Source organism: Tetrao urogallus, assembly GCF_951394365.1.
Source record: "Tetrao urogallus genome assembly, chromosome: 1".
NCBI lineage: Eukaryota > Metazoa > Chordata > Aves > Galliformes > Phasianidae > Tetrao > Tetrao urogallus.
The window spans coordinates 116,587,810-116,607,307 of record NC_136813.1 but is presented as its reverse complement, the minus strand read 5'-3'; the positions used below and the strand labels follow the sequence as shown (position 1 = coordinate 116,607,307).

At 40.8% G+C, this 19,498-nt stretch overlaps 1 protein-coding gene across 1 annotated transcript; it reads left to right on the top strand.

Moving 5' to 3' along the window:
- Positions 1-13,331: 13,331 nt before the first annotated feature.
- On the top strand, positions 13,332-14,686 carry SYCE3 (synaptonemal complex central element protein 3; the record flags this gene model as incomplete). Its single annotated transcript, XM_079541502.1, has 2 exons — positions 13,332-13,440; positions 14,517-14,686. 2 exons carry the CDS (start codon positions 13,332-13,334, stop codon positions 14,684-14,686), a joined length of 279 nt encoding a protein of 92 aa, XP_079397628.1.
- Between the last annotated feature and the right edge of the window lie 4,812 nt (positions 14,687-19,498).

The window sequence follows — 19,498 nt, the reverse complement described above, 5'->3', positions numbered from 1 at the left end:
TTGTTCTATCACCACGGACTTTCTAAACAGTCTGTCCCCTTCTTTCCTGTAGCTCCTCTTTAGATACCTGAAAAGTCACTATCAGGTCACCTTGCAGCTTTCTCTTCTGCAGGCTGAACAGACCCAGCTCTCTCAGCCTGCCCTTGTAATAGAGGCATTCCATTCCATGTATCACTTTTGTGGCCCTTCTCTGGATGCGCTCCAACAGGTCTGTGTGTCTCCTGCACTGAGGACTCCACATCTAAACACAGTGCTCCAGGGGAGCTCTCACCAGCACAGAGTAGAGGGGCAGAATCACTCCATTGATCTGCTGGTCATGCATCTTTTGATTCAGCCCAGCATACAGTTGGCTTTCTGGGCTACAAGGGTATTTTCATCAGCAGAGAACCTAGAGTACTATTTCTAAATTGTGAGAATCAATGTAGGGAATGCTGATGACTGACAGAAAGACAAGACATAATTTAGCTACTGTTTCTTATGAACTTTGCTGAAGGTTTAAGATTCAGCATCCTCCCAAACAGTACTGTCCACAATCTTTGACTTATTTCTCATAAGTATTTCATTCCCCCCTCCCCCCCTCAGCTATGCAATTAACTCAAATTAATTGTGACAAATATGAATAGTAACATGGGATACTTATTAATACTAAAATGGCTCTATAGAAGTTGATGATAGATAAAACATTAGCGAGTTTGATCTCATGCTTAAAGTTTAGAGGAAAACTTCTTGTATAAGAGAGGTAGTAGAAAGAAGAAAACTGACTATGTCTGCTTTCTAAGATATTGCAGAAAGGATATTTTTTCCTTTAATTCTTAAAATGTTAGTTTTAGCAGTGTAGCTACACAGTGAGTTAATGATAATAACTCTAAGTTTTTCAGGTACGCTCTGGAAGCGAGCAGACTAAGTTAAAGTACCTTGGCTATAACATATGCAGACAAAGCAACACATGCGCCACCCTAAGAGGAATGTTCCTAACTCTTTTCATTCTCAGACATATGTACACAGATTTAAAAAAAGGAATGAAGGGACATGATGGCATCACAGGAAAATAACCCTTAGGACTACTTAGACAGCAATGACACTATATTACCAAAGTCAGGCATGTCCAACCCATGGCCATCAGGACACATGAAACCTGGAACAGCTCACTATGCTGCCTGCTGCCATGATGGCAGAGGGCAGGTTGCACTGTGAGCTGTGCTGGGCCACATGCCCTGCCAGAGTGCCCATCCCACTCTGGGCATGCAACTGTGACTCAGCATCAACCAAATACTGGTGGGCTTATTAACCCTATCTGGACTGAAAACAGGGCATGGGAAGTGTGCAGTGCCTAATAACTAGTTAAGCGTAGCTTTCTTTTCCTACTTCTGAGAGTTTTGGAAAAGGATAGAATGTACATGGACTTGGGTACTCTCACATCTCCATCCTCCAGCAGAAGTCAAGCAGGGGAGGCAGGCGACTGACATGGCTGAGCAAGGACCTGCAGCTAAAACTGAGGGAAAAGAGGGAAACGTACTGGAAGTGGAAGCAGGGTTGTGTAGCCTGGGAGGAATACAGGGCTGTTGTCTGCATGTGTAGAGATAGGATTAGGAAAGCCAAGGCACAGACGGAACTTGACTTCGTAAGGGATGTGAAAGATAACAAGAAGGGATTCTAGTATGTAGGCAGGAGGAGACAAGTCGAGGAGAGTGTTCCCCCTCTGATGAAGGGTAATGGGGAGCTGGCTTCCTCTGACATACAAAAAGCTGAGGTACTCAATGAGTGCTTTTCCTCAGTCTTCACGGGTGGTCAGGTTTCCCATATCTGATAGGACCCTGAAACTCTAGGTGAAGTGTGGGGAGTGAATTCCATCCCACTGTAATAGTGAAACGAGTCCAAGTCCAATTCCTCCTCATGGAACTGAATGTATATAAGTCCATGGGACTGGATGATATCCATCCCAGGGTTCGGAGACAGATGGGTGATGTGGTTGCCCAGCCACTCTACATCATGTTTGAAAAATCATGGCTGTGATGAAGTCCCCAGTGACTGGAAAAAAGGAAACATTACTCTCATTTTTAACAAAGGCAGAAAGGAAGACCAGGGGAATTACAGGCTGGAGAGCATCACCCTCTGTGCCTGGGAAGATCATGGAGCAGATCCTCCTAGGAGCTGTGTTAAGGCACGTCCAAGACAGCCAGAATGGCTTCATCAAGGGCAGATCTTGCCTGACCAATCTGGTGGTCTTCTATGATGGAGTGACAGCATCAGTGGATGGGGAAAGGACTCTGGATGTCATCTACCTGGACTTCTGCAAAGCCTTTGACATGGTCCCTCACTGCATCCTTCTCTCTAAATTGGAGAGGCATGGATTTGAAGGACAGACTGTTTGATGGAGTAGGGATTGGTTGGCTGGATGCAGCCAAAGGGTTGTGATCAATGGTTCTGTCTCTGGGTGGAGGCCAGTCACAAGTGGTGTCCCTTAGGGGTTGGTCTTGGGACTTGTGCTCTTCAGCATCTTCATCAATGACATAGATGATGGCATCGAGTGCACCCTCAGCAAGTTTGCAGATGACTCCAAGCTGAATGGTGCAATCGATACACTGGAAGGAAGGGAAGCCAGGGACCTGGACAGGCTGGAGAAATGGGCCTATGGGCAATCCCAGGTATTTATACAAACTGGGTGAAGAACTCCTTGAGAGCAGCCCTGCAGAGAAGGACTTGAGGGTCCTGGTGGATGAGAAGCTGGACATGAGCCAGCAGTGTGTGCATGCAGCCCAGAAGGCCAACTGTGTTCTGGGCTGCATTAAAAGAGCAATGACCAGCAGGGAGAGGGAGGTGATTGTCGCCCTCTACTTGGCTCTTGTGAGGCCTCATCTGCAGTTCTGCATCCAGGCTGGAACCCCCAGTACAGGAATGACATGGAGCTCTTGAAGCAGCTCCAGGGGAGGGGAACTGACATGATGAGAGGGCTGGAGCACTTCTCCTATGAAGAAAGGTTGTGGGAACTGGCTTTGTTTAGCTTGGAAAAGAGATGGCTCTGGGGAGACCTCATTGTGGCCTTCTAGTACTTGAAGGGAGCGTATAAACAGGAGAGGGTACAACTGTTTACAAGGGTGGATAGTGATAGGACAAGGGGGAATGGTTTTAAACTGAGACAGGGGAGGTTTAGGTTAGATATTAGGAGGAAGTTTTTCACGCAGAGGGTGGTGACACACTGGAACAGGTTGCCCACAGAGGTTGTGGATGCCCCATCCCTGGAGGCATTCAAGGCCAGGCTGGATGTGGCTCTGGGCAGCCTGGTCTGCTGGTTGGTGACCCTGAACACAGCAGGGGGGTTGAAACTAGATGATCATTGTAGGCCTTTTCAACCCAGGTCATTCTATGATTCTATGATTCTATTTAATTTCTTGCAGGAGCAGATCCATAATCTCATGCCTTTTCAGTCACCACTTTTGTCCTACTTTTATTATTTTATTTCTCTTTTATATGACCTTTGAACGTGGCCTAGACAGACATGATATGCAAGTGCACTGCTCAGGCCATGCAGCCGAAAGAGAGGGGAGTACTAGAAAATGGCAGATGCCAAAATGGCAGTGAAACCACAGTGTCTGGGCTTCAGATAACCTGGCAGTTGTAGACACTGAATGTGAAATTTGCAAAAGAAAATCACTATGGAAAAGCAAACAGTGAAATACATTTCTTCCCTGTAACACTGACAATTCTGCTTAGCAGTAGCTTCCAAAACAAATAAAAAAACAACTGATAGGTCTCACATCTAACAACTTGATGCCAGGATATATGTCTATGGCTTTGCACCTGTTAGACTGCATGTCCTGTCCCTTCTGCTTTCAGAAGACTTTAGTGACAATTTCTCCAGTAGCCTGGAAGATTGTGGCAACTTTGCAAGTTTTTCCTGACCCACTGAGCCATCTCATCATTCACCTTAGGGAACCTCTGAGCTGCTTAGTCTGAGCAGCATCTCTAGCTGTTCAGATTGGGAAATTCTCACTGGTCAGATCAATTCTTAATATACCAGGAATGCCTCACCACTGTCCTGCACAGAGATTACCAATAATATTCTGCAGCTTGCTGTATTTGCTTTGATAGTTCCTCAGCTATAAAGATTTGGTACTTCAACTGCCTTGTGTGCCAGCTAGCAGCCATAATGTTTTATAAGAAGATAGTATTTTAAATAAATAATTTATTGACTCAATATTTTTACTTGATCCAAAATTAGAAGTGGTATCTGAACATCAGACCTAGGCTAGCTCCTAATAAAGCATATAAAGGAGTGAACGAAAATCAGGACAACAAGTTTGGAAGAGCTAAACCATGGGGAGAACAGCAAATAACGTAATCCGTGCCGCAATCTGAGCTGGTGAATTACTTACAGCAAACCTGACTCCTTTTCAAGGGAGAATTAAAAACAAGCAAAGTCAGCAGCCACTACTGCACTGAGAAATGTGAGTGAAGAGCACTCTGCACTGCTGTGCCTTTATAGAAAGGTTAGTTCAAACTGGCACTACATCAATGGAGATATGCAAAATTTCAAGGTGCTAAGCTTTGTTTAAACTTAGATAATTTCACAAAAAAACACAAATTTATTTGTGCAGCCTGAGAAAATTCTGACTACAGAACTGTGAAATAGCACAGAAACTGAGTGGTGATTTAAAGAAAAATATTTTTTTCTGATGCAGACAAGACCTAGTATATTTTCTGAAATATTAACATACATCTTGATCATATTGATCACATTCCTCCTTAAATGATGCCACAAAAAATATTATTTCTCATAGATAGTCTGCAGAATAAAAGTTTGAATTACAAAAACAAAAACAAATAAATGAAAAAAGATGCATACATTAACCTGAAGACCCTAATGAGAAGGAATACGAGAAGTCTGGATGCCAGACACAAGCGTACTCTTCCCTTTGACTTTCTTTTCTGTATTTCAAAATCAAAGGCCACTTTTAGTAGTGCCACCCATGCTATACCTTTTTGATTGACTGAACTCTGATTTTGTCAGTGCTCCCAAGAACTGAACCTGTATAAAACCCTAGTATGAACCTTTTACAGTTATAAATCTGATATTGATACTCTGTAATGCTGTGAAAGCAAAAGCTCTGACAGGACAGAAAAAATGTTAAGGGTTTTTCGAAGGACCAAAGCTATAGGTAGCACTTGTGAAAAACACCGCTGATAAAAATACGGCATATTATGTTACTGTGTAATGGCTTATGAAACGCAATTTGTATCTGCCTTTACAGTTGCACAGCCATGTTAAAACCTTCACAAGTTCCTAACTTTTAGATGATTCTTGGTCCGTTTAACAGAGATGTTGTTTACAATTTAATCAATAGCGTGCGCGTACACACAGAGATATGAAAACATATAAATACACAGAAATAGCTAGATAGATTATTTGCCATCCTTACAATCAAGTAACAATGAAGGAATCGAATGCCAATTAATTCTGAATCAATTCCCCGACACATATCACTTCATCAAGCACTGAATGTACTTACTTATATAGACAGGCACTGCATCACTGGTGAACTGAGATTAATTTTAAATTGAACTTACTTCCTTCACTATTTTCTCCCTGTTCAAAATGTGTTTGGGAGTTATTTCACTACACCAACCTGCAAATAGGGAGATCTCAGTTTCTTTCTCTCCTCCTCCCCCTCACAGAAATGTATTACTATATCAGTAACTTCTTAATACAGTCAGTAAGCACAGATGCAGATACATATACATACAGAGGCATATAGACTTTATGGTGCAGTTATATCCTAGTTTAGGGCAAATTAATGTTAATAAAAGTCTTTTCAGATATGTAAATATTCATTAGCTAATCTTCCAACAGCGTTTTCTCTCACCTGAATTACACCACTTCTCTTGCCATGCAGTACTCTTTCTGAAGCTTACATGTTTCCTTGTTTGTCCAAGGCCACTCAATACAATTACTTCGTGCTGCTGTATTTCTTATGACTAACTTCCTTCTCACTCATTTCCCTGCCCCAGACCCGCCCAGCTTCAGTTCTTTACTCCTCAAGTTCCTTTCAGTTTTCTCCCCAGAAAGATCGTAAGTCTAACACATGAGTTGACAGGCAGGGACAAACCCAGGAAACGGACCCATCTGGCTGATGAGAGCTGAGCAAGGCAAAGACTCCTTCGGTGGGAACCTGGAGTGTAATTTGAAAGGCAGATAAACAACAAACCAGGAGGGATAACATAACAAATGGAAACCATGCTCTCCATATTAATGTTTCACGTTTAGAGGGGAAAAAAAAAAAAGAAAAAAAAAAAGGGTTATCGGAACAGAAAATTGGTATAAAATCCCTAAAATACCCAGACGCTGAAAAAGCTTTCTAACAGGAACATGGCATGATAGAGAACAGGCCAATGAGCAAAGGGAGAAGAGATTAATAAAAACCATGACAGAACAGACAGCAGCAATGCAAGTTTTTCTTACATTCTCGTCCCTTGTATCCCTCCCGCTCAGGCTGTCCATTGCATTCTGCTTTCATTTTTCAGCTCTGCTGTCACTTCTTTCCCCGTCCTCCCAGTAGCCCAGCCTGCAGCTCCCTACACAGTCCCGTCATGGATGCACACTTACAAAACCTCTTCAAATCTGTCCTGAGCTCCCTAACAAGATCTGTCAATATTCTTGAACTTGCCCTGTGATGTTGTCCTGTTAATATGTGCCTGAGGACATTGTTCAGCTCTGCTAATGCTCTCAATCCTGAATAATTTGTGAGGTGTACTCCTTACTGCATTTCATTTTCTCAGCATTTCTGCCCTGGGGACTTTCTTCCAGGCAACCACTGTATTTAAATGCCAGCTGCTTGATTGCAGGCTCCCCACATCAGCTCAAAGACTGCCTCTGCCTATCACTGAAAAATCTCATGTTTCAGATTTCTGACTCCTGGTTAAACAAGCCTCTACAAGATTATTTGCTTACCTATATCACACAAGTGGAAAGTTGTTGTATTACAAGAGGAAACAACATGAGACCTAACACTGAGAGACAAAGTTCATTTTATAGTCAATAGTATGCCACGGATAGCTTTGAGGACATGAAGATGATATGATCTCTACCAACTCCTTGAGCAAACCATTCCTATTTGTAGTAATACTTTGGTGCTGTGTACATTAATTCATTTAGGGAAGACTGAGGTAGAGAGGTCAAGTTACATACTGAAACACAATAGATAATTTATCTGCAAGAATGACCATATATCAATATACCTGCAGAGCAGAACATCCCAAGCTTCTCTCTGGTATTAAATGTCTAAGTGTGCAAAATGGTGAATACTGGGACTGTATCTCTTCATTGTTCGATCTCTACATAGGCTGACAGAAGTGAGCAGAACAGTATTAATGAATAGTGCAGTGATGTGGAGTTTTGCCTCCTGAAAAAAGAGAAGAGAAATCCCCTAGACTGCACACATCCAACCTGTGGCCCTCATCCTGCATGTGGCCCAGTACAGCTCACAATGCAGCCCGCTCCCTGCCCCATGCCATCAGGGTGGTGGCTATTCCCCTCTAAATGTTCTGACTGGGCTCTGGGTGCACACCGATCCCTTAGCATAAAACCAAACAACTCAAATGGACTCTATTGTAAAAGCTAGTTATGTGGTAGGGAATCTGAATGCAAAAAAAAAAAATAAAATAAAATAAAAAAAAAAATAAAAAAAAAAATCAAAACCATTTACTGACAATGAGTTTAATAAGCAACATATGAAAAGCATGGCAGATATAATGTGTCTTTATAAAAAAGCAAATCTTTCTAGAATCAGTTTGTCACACTGGACCATAGCCAAACAAACTGAAGAAACAAGAAACTGTTAAAAGAAATTTGGAGAGTGAAGCTGGTAATTTCAAATCTTATGCTTTGGTGACACATGAAAGTACTGATGCTGCAGGCACGGCTCAGCTTGCCATTTTCAAGAGAGGTACTGATAACAAGTATAATGTCACTGAAGAAATTATTTATTTACTGCATTTACTTTAATTACATTAGAGCAGTTTTCTTTAACCTTTGTCAACATGTCTGGTACAGATACTGATGGTGCCCCGGTGACAAGTGCTAAAAAAGGGGGACTTACAAAAGTTACTGGAAGGCGATGCAACTGCTGTCAGCAACTCATGTTTGATGAAATGGTGCTGCATCGTTCAACAAGAAAATTTACATGCAAAGCTTTCAAAATCAATGAAGTCATGAAAATCATCAGCAAAGCTGTGAATTTCACGATGGCCAAAGGATTGAACCAGTTCTAGGAATTCCTTCGAAGTATGGATGCTGATTATGGGGGCATCTTTTGCTTTTCTGAAGGAAGGTGGCTGAGTTGGGATAAAATGCTGAGATCTAACTTATCAGAGAAAAATATCCCTCACTTAACAATAACGCTTTACTTTTTGTCAGCAATTTTTTTTTTTTCTTTTGGCAGTACATACATTTGTGAACAACTGTTTTCAAGGCTGAAGTACTGGAAGGGCACAATTAGATCAAAACTCTCTGACGAGCACCTTGAGACCTCACTAAGTATTGCAACTTCTTTCACTGAATCAGACAGACATTGATGCACTATTTTCACAAAACCAAGGTCAAATATCCCACTGATTTCATGTTTCTGTTGCTCTCCTTTTTTAATGCTTTAATAAAAAATATTTAAAAACACAAAATAAGTATTTAAATACATTAGCTACATTATGTATTTTATATATTGTCCAAGACAATTCCTCTTCACACAGTGCAGCCCAAGAATTCAGGAAGATGGAGACCCATGTTCCAGACAGAGCATTTACTTCAGTTACAAAGATCACTACAGCTGCAAATTTCAAGCTCAGGCTCTGGCTTCTGTCATCCTCTTTTTCTGGTGCTAACCTGCATCAACTGTTATTTTTTCCATGAAGATGCACAGGATCTGTCCTATAACCCATTCCTGTTTAATAAGTGGCTACATTGAAAATGACATTTCCTCTTTTATGTGTGTTATTTACTGAAATATGTTGCTTTCCACAGACTCCTTTTGTAAAGGCAGCTGGGGGAATCTCTTCAGAGGAACCTGATTCCTATTTAGGGATTAGGCTTTCAAAATACAATAACTGATAGTATTCCTCCTTTCACTCCTTCTTCCCCAGTTTTCTAAAGACCCCATCTGCAGGAAGAAAAAAAAAGTGGGATATGCAAGGGGTTAATATTCAAGGTACGCATATGCAAAGGTAGCAACCCCCACTGCTTTTTGTTTCCTTTTTGTTTCCCTAGTTAATCTTTCTGCTGTGCTCCCAGTCAGACTGGTCGGAGAAGATATTTAAACAGTTCAGAGTTCAGGTCTCAGACTAGTCTTCTTCACTAGTCCATAAACCCTTCCTCCTGTTCGGTTAAGGGACAGCAGACATTTACTGTCATATTTCATCCCGTTAAATGTAAACTTCTGTTATAAGTTATTTATTTTGTCTGTGCACATCCCTAAAGAGAACACTGCCTGTTTAAATATTTGTGTTCTTTCCTCTGTTTTTCCTTATGCAAGTATGATTAGGTGCACTGAAATTGGTGGAGTGGCAGTTCTGTTAACAAAAATGTCCTCTCTATCTCTGAGACATCTACAGTATATGAAACAACCATCCCATCCACACACAACTGCTCAGTAATCTCTACAATGCACTTTGGTGTCTGATGGCAAATGCAGCCACAAAACACTCAGTCTTTTTCCTACCTGAAGACACTGTTAAAACCACACAGCTTATCTTGTGGCTGAAAAGTCACAAAACTCAGCAAACTCCAAGTAACTGTCCAGAAAGCAAGTTTCTTCTGAAAGGATCTGCTCTTTGGCATCCCAAAATCAGTGCTTATCCAGTTATCCCATCGAGTTCTTTCCAGGACTCCAAGGGCAACAGATGAACTGGTAAGACTGGAAAGTAGGTGCATCACGTATCACTTGCACTTCCATTAGCTTTGTGTAGTTTCCGGGTGTTAATTACCTTAGCAACCAGGTTCCTGAGAATATGTATACATATTCTTCTGTTAATCTGACCTTATTCTCTTTCTATTTTATTCTTTCTGTTAGACATATAAACGCTCCTCTTAAGTTCCTGGGTTTTGCCACTGCATTTTCATTGTTCACATTTCCAAGTGAGAATAAATGGTTCCGGTTGTCAAAACCTTGAAGTTGTTGAACATATTTAACTTAAGCACCCAGTATAAGTATTGAATAAATTGCACCACTTCACACAAAAAGAAGTAGAGGAGCCACCTCTCTCCCAGAAAGGTTGATCACAGAGACCTTACTAGAACTAAAAAGTACATATCACAAAAGTTTTATGAAACACTGTTACATAAAAATATGTTCAAGAACTATTCCATTTAATAGTGCATTTTTGACCTGCAGTTCACTTTCTAACACATCACTGTGCCCTAAAGAACAGTCAATAAGAATGACAAATAAATCAGACACTCTGAAACTGAACATTTTCCTGTCTACCAGTGTCACTGCAAATGGATTTTAGTCTGGATAGTATTATACACTAGCAACAACTATATAGCTATATATATATATATATATATATATATATATAGCTATAGCTATAGCTATAATAGCTATAACTAAGCTACTAGAATTAAAGGCATGAACAAATTACTGCATGAACGCAGAATGCTTGCCCAGATTTTCACAGAGCAAGGGAGCAATATTAAATAACAACAATACCAGAGCAAGTGCGACTTTCCTAAGAACATTCAAACACACACATATACATAAGCGGCTGCATCTGAGAGACTTCTTAGTGGCAGAGAATTCAGAAGCTGGGGTGCCAGAAAACATCAGAATGGCTGTGCCACTTCAAACAAAGGATCCATTAGTGAGCACTGTGCCTCAGACAGCCGGCAGTGGGACTGCTTAGGGAAACTAAAGTTCGAAACAACATAAAATGGTGTTTCTCACAATGCTTTCTATTGCCTCCAGCAATACAAGAACTTAGTTAGCCAAGTATTATCTTTTCTTTCATATGTTTTGAAAGATTTTGCCTACTTTCAACACCTTGCAAAATTTTAGCAACACAGTACTTTGTGATAAATTCCAGTTTTCTTGTATAGGGATGGAGTGCAATATTCAAACTAGCTACTTATGGTGTACAATAAGTAATAGCTGGCAGTGAAATGAGCAGTGGTAACAAGAGATGAGTGAAAGTTTCACACATAATTAAAATACCAATATACTCCATTATTTAAAAACGAGGGCAGTTTAAGGTTTGGATACTAGTAGAAGCAGATAGTAAGGCTTGGATATGAATAGAGAATAGGACATGACCAGGGATGCGAGCCATTCAAAGGGATGTGACCCTCAGCCTCCTATATACCACTTAATGCCTATTATCAACAAATCAGACAAACTTTGTGCCTCATTTCTCAGCCATTGTAAAATTTCTTGCCCTTCTTTGCCTAGCCCTGCAAATACCTTCTCCAATAACTGTAAAGACAAAGATCATGACGGGCAGGTGTACCTCTGTAGGAAAGAAAGCAGACGCATCCAACTTCGAGAGTTTGTGCTTGAGGCATCACTTGGCACCTATTTTCAGATCTCTCACGGCAACAGTTCGGGGTCCCCGGCCCGGAGCGGCAGGGCGGCTGAAGGACGCCAGCATCGGGGGATGTAGGGCTGTGGGAACCGGGGAACCGCAGACAGGTAAGGGGGGATTACCTCCTGCTCTCCGGCCTCCTGCAGCACTTATGTTTCGTGGCAGGCCGGGGACGAGGCACCACGCAGCAGGCAGCGGGCCAGGCCCGCACCGGAGGCCATAGCCAGGGAGCACCGCGGCGGGGGCCCGCTGAGTCGCCCGCTCTGACGCGGCCCGGGGCCGGCTGCGACCGCGCTGGAAGGAAGGCTGGGCGGACAGGACGCTGCTAGAACCGGCGAGCACCCTCCCGTAGCGGCGCCGGGTCACACCTGGCCGGCCGCACCGCCACTTCCAGCCCCGCGTCCTTCCCCTTCCTTTCCCACGGCCGCCTAACTGCCCGTCGAAGTGTTTCTTGTCGTGAAACAGAAGATTAACCGAGGCGGTGAGCTCGAGGGCAGAGCAGGCACGAGCGAACAGGAAGGGCAGAACAGCATTTTCTCGTGTCCCGTTCCCGCCCGTCCCTGCTGCTAGGCTCATGAGGGAACCGCGCTGCGCACGCGACTTCGGAGGGGTGGGGAGGAACCCAGGGGATCGGTTGGGCGGCGGCGGGGCGGCGGCCGTGTCGGTTGCGGAGGGGTCGAGGGAGAGGCGGTACGGGCCGGAGCGTGAACGTAAAGGTGCAGGGATCTGCAAAGCCGGCTCTTTGCCTTCTGTCCGGGCGGTGTGCTGTTGCTTGAAGGGTGTTCGGCCGGCCTCGCAGCGGCGCTGGCAGCCACGAGCCCTGCAGCCACCGTGCCGGCTGAAGGTCCTGGTGAAATCGGGACCGTGGCCGCTTTATTAAGACTCTTGGCGCCCTGACTTTGTCGGCGCGCGGTTACTTAGTAAGACTGAACACGAAGCACCCCGATGAGGCTTGACGTTCATCTGAAGTGCTTTAAGTGCTTTAAATCCACTGTAACTCGTGGCATTTCTTCCACATTTATCTACAATAAAAACCTGAAAGTGGGTACCCTCTGACAGTATTCGAACAATTACATGTATTTAAAAGAAAACTGACAAAAACTTTGCCAACTGCGTGATGTAATTACCACAGTGGAGCTCTTTCCATAGTGTCACCCCATCCCTTGTTTTCAGGAAAGGAAATAAAAGCAAGGTCTCATTGTTTAGATAATACCGAGGTTCTGAAACTCAGTGATGAGGTTGAGTCTATCTATTTTGCTTTCAGTAAATTTAAGCTGAGGTTGCTCCCACAGCTTAGCTGCATATACAGTTACAGAATTTAAGATGTGCAGTTATCTGGTGCTACCGTGTGTGTGTGAAATACTGGACATGAGTGGGGGTTTTACAGCTCACGTTGGAAATCAGGGATTGCCCTGTGTCAGAATATTTGAGAGAGAGGCTTTAAGACAACTGTAGCAGAACAGTAGATGAAATTGTCTAATGATTTCTTTGATGCAGATACTAAAATCATTACTTGGCACAAATACAGCATCTTGAGAGTAATTCTCTCTGAACCACTGAAAATGGTTTCAAAATGAATTGAAAGTAGTATGCAACAGACAGTTGTTAACTGGTTACTTTCAGATCAAATTCTTAATGAATTCATATCTAAATTGAGAATTGTGTATATTTTAAATAATAAATTGTACTGCAATACTGCTTTCCCTCAACAGGGAAAATCAACTCACCTTAAAGTAAAATAAATTATAAAACACCTGCTTTCCTTGTAGATGGCCAGACAAGAACCTCAAGAGAGAAACTATGACAATATGCTGAAGATGATAGAGGACCTGAACAGAGACCTAGAAAAACTTCTGGAGGAAATGGAAAAACTGACAGGTAAAGGTCTTTATTAAGACAATATGGATTTGTTTACTAGAGTGAAGACATTGAAGATGTATTATTTATATTTATTGCTATGAACTTTCCCATGTCATAGAAACGTAAGTGGGAAAAATCACCATCAGCTAATGCCCTGAATTGAGAGGAGTGCAAGCAATCAAACTAGTTAGTAGAACATGCTTGGTTCAGAGTGGTGGCTGAGAACAGAAATAATATTAAGGCATGTAACTATCAATTAAAAGAGATAAAAACATAAAATGAAATTTAATTTTGAAAAATGGTGGAATGTGCAGTAACTCAAGTTAGTGTGTGATATTTAATTTATTAGTCACATGGAAGATTCCTTTGCAAATTTAATCTTAGTCCCTTACCTATGGAGGGGACTGCATATTCTTCTTTATTTTCTGCAGCAGTTCTATCAGAAACTATATGCAACCAACATGAATAGATGGAAAGGAATAAGTAAACAACTTGCAATTAGTGGCAACTTGCAATTTTTGGTAAAAAAAAAAGAACAGTCCATTTATGATAAAACAGAAGGAAAATATCAATAAATACAAAAATAATTTCCTCTGCTTTATCAGATACTTATTTTTTTCTGAATTGATCTCATTAGTTTCACTGTTCTTAATAGTTTTTCATCTCCATTCTGTGGCCTTCTTACTTCTCCTCTTCCTCACTGCTTTCCTCTTCCTCAACATTACTGATCTGGTGGGAATTCTTTGGTTCAGTTCATTTATTTTAAAAAAGCCTGTAGTGCCTTTCTTTTTAATTACTCACTTTGTTGTAAACTGTAGGTAAAAATGTCCATCACCCTTTCGTACTTTACAGTGTATACATCCGTATACTTCCATACTGAAGTATTTTGAGACATTTATAAGGAAATAATATCAGATTTATTATATCTATTAATTTTGAGCATTATTGTGGGCAGCTTCTTCTGTTGTATGTCAGGCTTCCTCTAACATAAAATCTGAACTGATAATAATTAATGTATTTTATTTTTTTTGTTTTATCACCCCCTGTGTTTTTAGCCAAGATTTCTGGCTTGGTAGTATTTCTTGTGTTTATAGTTCAGGCAACCTGGATGGCATATGACATGGTAGTAATGCGTACCAACCCTGACCTGGCCAATTCCATGAGGCGCTTGGAAGAGGCCTTCCTGAACTGCAGAGAAGAAATGGAGAAAAAATGGCAAGAAGTGCTAAGAGAATCTAAAGGTGAAGAGCAAAAAAAGGAATAAGTTGAATTTAGTCATGCTGGCAGAACTGTATCGCTTGGAAAGTCTCCAGTTTTTTTGTATTCCAGGCATGGAGTTTTCATAAACACCATGGAATTGCTGTTTACCTTACTAAGAACTATGCATGTGTTTACATTTATGGAAATATTTTTATGATATATTAATACTGTTGAAGATAAAAGGTAACTATGTTTCTAATTTTTATTATGCTCACCTTGTATAGTGTATGTGCATACAGAACTTAAGATGCTATAAGTGTTTTTTTTTTTGTTTTTTTTTGTTTTTCCTGGAAGATCACACTCACTTCACAGTCAGTATGCCTATGTGGAAATCTTTGATTCATAAACAAATTGAGTGGAGGGAGAAGGGGAGGGTATGCAGTACACAACTACACCAATGTGCCTTTCAAGGAAAAGTAAATAATTCATTTTTTACCAAATTAACAATTTTAGACTTGCAGATTCATCATGCTAGTTTGATGTGAGATTACCTACCAGGTGTTCATCAACAGAATTTTTTTATTAGGTAGCTCATCTGTAATTTTTTTTTTCTCCATTATATTTCCTTGGAATTTCAGCCATTTATTTGAATTGACTGTCCCAGAAAGTTTATTCTCTTGAAATTCTCTGAAGGTAAGAAAAAAATGTTCAGTTATAAACTACACTTTGTGTGGTACAGTCTGTGGGATTGCTGCTGAAACCAAATTGATCTTATTATAAAACATGCCTTTCTCCCTATGTTCCTTCTATATGTTATTAAAAAGGAATAGTAAAAAATTTCCCTTGTAGTCAAGATGCAGGCTAAGAGCACCACCTTGTGGCTTGCAGTTAATTCATAAATATTTTATCTAAGCTGGAAAACCATGTAAGTTTCCATTAAAATCATTATGTTAACAGGCTGATTTACAGCAAGCAGCAACATAGCAAGTAATAGCACCCTAAAGTAATGTCAACTTGCCCTCCCTACCCCCATTTATACCTACTGTTTCTAGAGGCAGATGGAAAGTTTGAACTACATTCTTGACTTTTGTTGCAGAAGATAGGTCCTCATTCCAGCCAACGTAGGGCAAAATAGCAATTTGATCACTCCTTGGAGGACCTTCATGGCCTGTTTTCACTTTAGTACCTTGACTGCATCACCTCCATTTTTTAAATCTGCATTAAGAACTTACTTTTTTTTTTTTTTTTTTTTTTTTTTTTTTAAGTGTCACAAGTCTTTTAACTGCTCATGTAGTGCAGAGATTTACTGAATTTTATGATTGTGTGGTGTAATTTTTTTGGTCATCCTTTTTCTTACTTGTGGAAGTTCTTACCCTAGTAACCACATGCCCAACAAACACCCACCTATGACGAGGGGTAGGGAGAGAAGTTGGGAAGAGAACAAGACACTGCAGATTAGAACTGTGAGGAAGTAGAACATGGAGAATCTGGCTACCTTAGTAGACTAAACTGCCTCTTCCTCTCTAAACCTTTCTTCTCAGCTGCATAATGATAACTGCACGGGACTTGGGGAGATGCACCAGAATAGGGACAAGATTATTATACTTGTCTTTTTCTACTAACAATTTTTTTTTTTTTTTTTTTTTTGAGATTTATTGATAATGAACTTGAAGGAAGAGTGAGTTTTGTTTCACGCATTCTCACCATCTTCCACATTTCAGCCCAGTTAGATATCTTAGATCTGCAACGGAAACCAACTGATGTCCTGTCACAGGGGTATGGAATACAAATTTAACTTACAAAAATAAAAAGGTGGTGGATCAACACCTTCATCTAGTGTTCACATAACTTAAACAGTAATCAAGATTGCTGGGCTGACATCTCTATCATCCATCATGGAATATTTATGTAAAGAAAAGTGTCAGTAACAGTTAAGCTTTACGCTCACTTGCAGTGAACTCTACTTATGTGATTTCAGCCCTTACAGCAGTTATACACAAGTGCTTCCTGGGCTGTATTCTACAGAAAAGCATGCTTCCGTGCAACAGCCACAAAAGCAAGAGAAGTTGGCACTGGTGCACTGCCAATCTATGTGCCCAAATATAGCAGGAATAAGGAATTTTTTCCTTAGCTATTCTTTCCTAACCTTCTGATGGTAACATTTCATAAGCAAGTCACAAATCAGCTGAACTTTGTTGTTAGCTGTTTTAGACGCAGATCTGGAGAGACACTAGAATTAGTTAATGCTAATTCATATTGCATGAATAAAGACAGTGCTCATCACAACAAGATTTACAGATCATAGTTAGCTACCTAACTCGTCTTCAAGGTAAGGGTGGATGCTCAAGAATTAACTATCCAAGCAGTAGCAAACTAAGCCATGTGCTGTCTCATCCAAAAAGCCTGTAATGACAAAATAAAGCAGAATTGAGAAGGGCCTGTGGGGCCTCTGCATTTCACTTACTTAGGCATCTCACTCCTTGTTGAAATATAGCCTAAAGCTCTGGTTAGAATATTTATTTCTTTCAGTACTGGTGCTTTCCAGTTCTCACCACCCTTTTGGCTGGTATGACTGCTTTTCCCCAGCCATGTATTAGCATCTCAGAACAGATACTTCCTTGCTACAACTTTACAGTGATGCTGAGGGCCAACTGGTTTTACAGATGAAAAAAAGCTAGACCAATAGAAAGGACAACATCTAAGACTTAAACTCAGAATTTGCAAATAGACTTTCTGAACAGCCAAACCAAATTTACTTGTATAGCTCTTAATCATCTTTGAAAGTTTCCAGGGATCTACAAATTGAAGAATTCAAGGCTGTTACTCTACAACTAAGGTCACTACAACTCTTAGTATCCAGATCGTGAATTTCATTTGAACATTCTAAGGAGTCTGAAGCACATGTCCTTGCATGAAATAAGCATGCACGTAGAACTGGTTTTCTCAGCCTTTATGGCAAGCTTTACAACAACAAACGATTTACTGTAAAATGATTAGACCATGCTTGGGCCTTGCTGAATGAAGAGAAATTTTCTTAAGCATCATATTAAAAATATAGCCTATATATATATATAATAAAACTTATTTATATATTCACTTATATATTTACTTATTAAAACATTAAAAAAAGGAGAACAAAAGCAAAACTAGTTGGACATTTGACCTTGTTTTTGTGAAAGCAAGGCATCAATGTCTGGTTCAATGGAAGTGGTCACAATTCTCAAGGTGCTCATCAGAGACTTGATCTTATTTTATACTTCCTATGCCTTTATGTACGTACCACCAAAAATAATGACATGAACAGGACATAACTGTAAGGCAAGGGATATATTTTTTTTAGTGTTAAGATAAGCCTAGTAATGAGATACAGTCAAATTTTTGAGTTGAATATCTGACTGCAATTCCATACGTGCTGTGTATGGCTATCCAGAATGTGCTTGTCTTTTATGTTGCTGTTGCTGAAACACACAAACTGTCCTAACATTCAGTGTTTGGTCTCTGTAAGGGTTTAGCGAGCATCAATGAATGCCAGTGGGTGCCACTTTTTTCCCCCCTAAGGAGGAATTCAGTGACCTACCTTTGCTTCATAAGCACCTTCCATTTTAGATGCCATTTTGTCTGACTGCCCTTCAGCTGCCATGTGTCACACAGTAACAAACTGTAACAGAATATTGGCAGGAAGGCTCAGTCTCTGCTGCCATACCAACACCTGCTTCTGACATCATGGGCCAATAGAATGAAATAAGGCTGCTCCAAAAGTAATGCCTCTATGTACAGTAAATATCAAAGCATTACTACAGCATTTAAGAATGTCTGTTAAGATTATAATGAACCAAGACAGCCCTGCACCCATGTGCCTGAAGTGGATTTAGTACTACTTGAGGATTTTTGAGAGGTATGTGTGCTTTTGTCAAGTTTTTAACCTGTCAGAACAGCCATATTCTTTTTCTCCCAGAAAAGATCCATGAGGATCACTGTTTCCTTCTCTTCTCTGTAGCACAGTGGTTTCAGCACAGAACGTATCTCACAGTAGTACCTACCTAGCACTTCTGAAAGCAGGCATGGAAGTGATCAGTGCTGCAATCTGAGCTTACTCTACAGTGAATGAGTGCATCACTGCACGTGCTTGAAGGAAGCAAAAGCACTTTTATTCCTGAATCAAGTCTGCCGTTTTCACTTCACTGTTTATTCAGAGTTCTTAACTCACTGATCATAAAAGCAAGCCAAGAAACATTTAATAGTGTAAGCTAGGGGCAGGGCAATCCATGCATCATGCCTTCCCTTATCCCTCCCTCACACCAGGTGAAGAGAAAGGGAGTAAGGCTCCAAAGCAATTTGCTCCCAGCCCTTATTATTCACTACTCAAGACTCCCTTCCTTTCCCCACTCCCCATTTCCTGAGAAGTAACATGGGAATGTAAGACCCCAAAGAATCTCATATGATTTTGAATTATTAGAACAGAGAAAGTTGGGGGGGAGGGGGGGGAGGGGAACAGTAGTAGGAGTCACCTGCCACAAGTCTCTCCATTTGTTTAGTCTTAAAGTATTGCTCCATACTAAAGGGAATTTACCTGAAGCAAAATTCACTAGAGGCTGGATAAGTGCTGTATCACTAGGAACAGAATTAGGCGTTTTAAGGAAACAAATACATTATTCAAGGTCAGGATAACATCAACTGTAAAAGCAAGAACGTGAGAAATACCAGGCCAGAGAATGAAGCATGCAACAAGATAGCTGAAGGAACACACCCATACTCAGCAGCTGGCAGTAGTGTGATAACATGCAAGACAGCCCAGGTTTGGGGATGGACACAAAACAAAACAAACAAACAAACAACAACCTCACACATATTAATAACCAAAGAATTATACTAACAC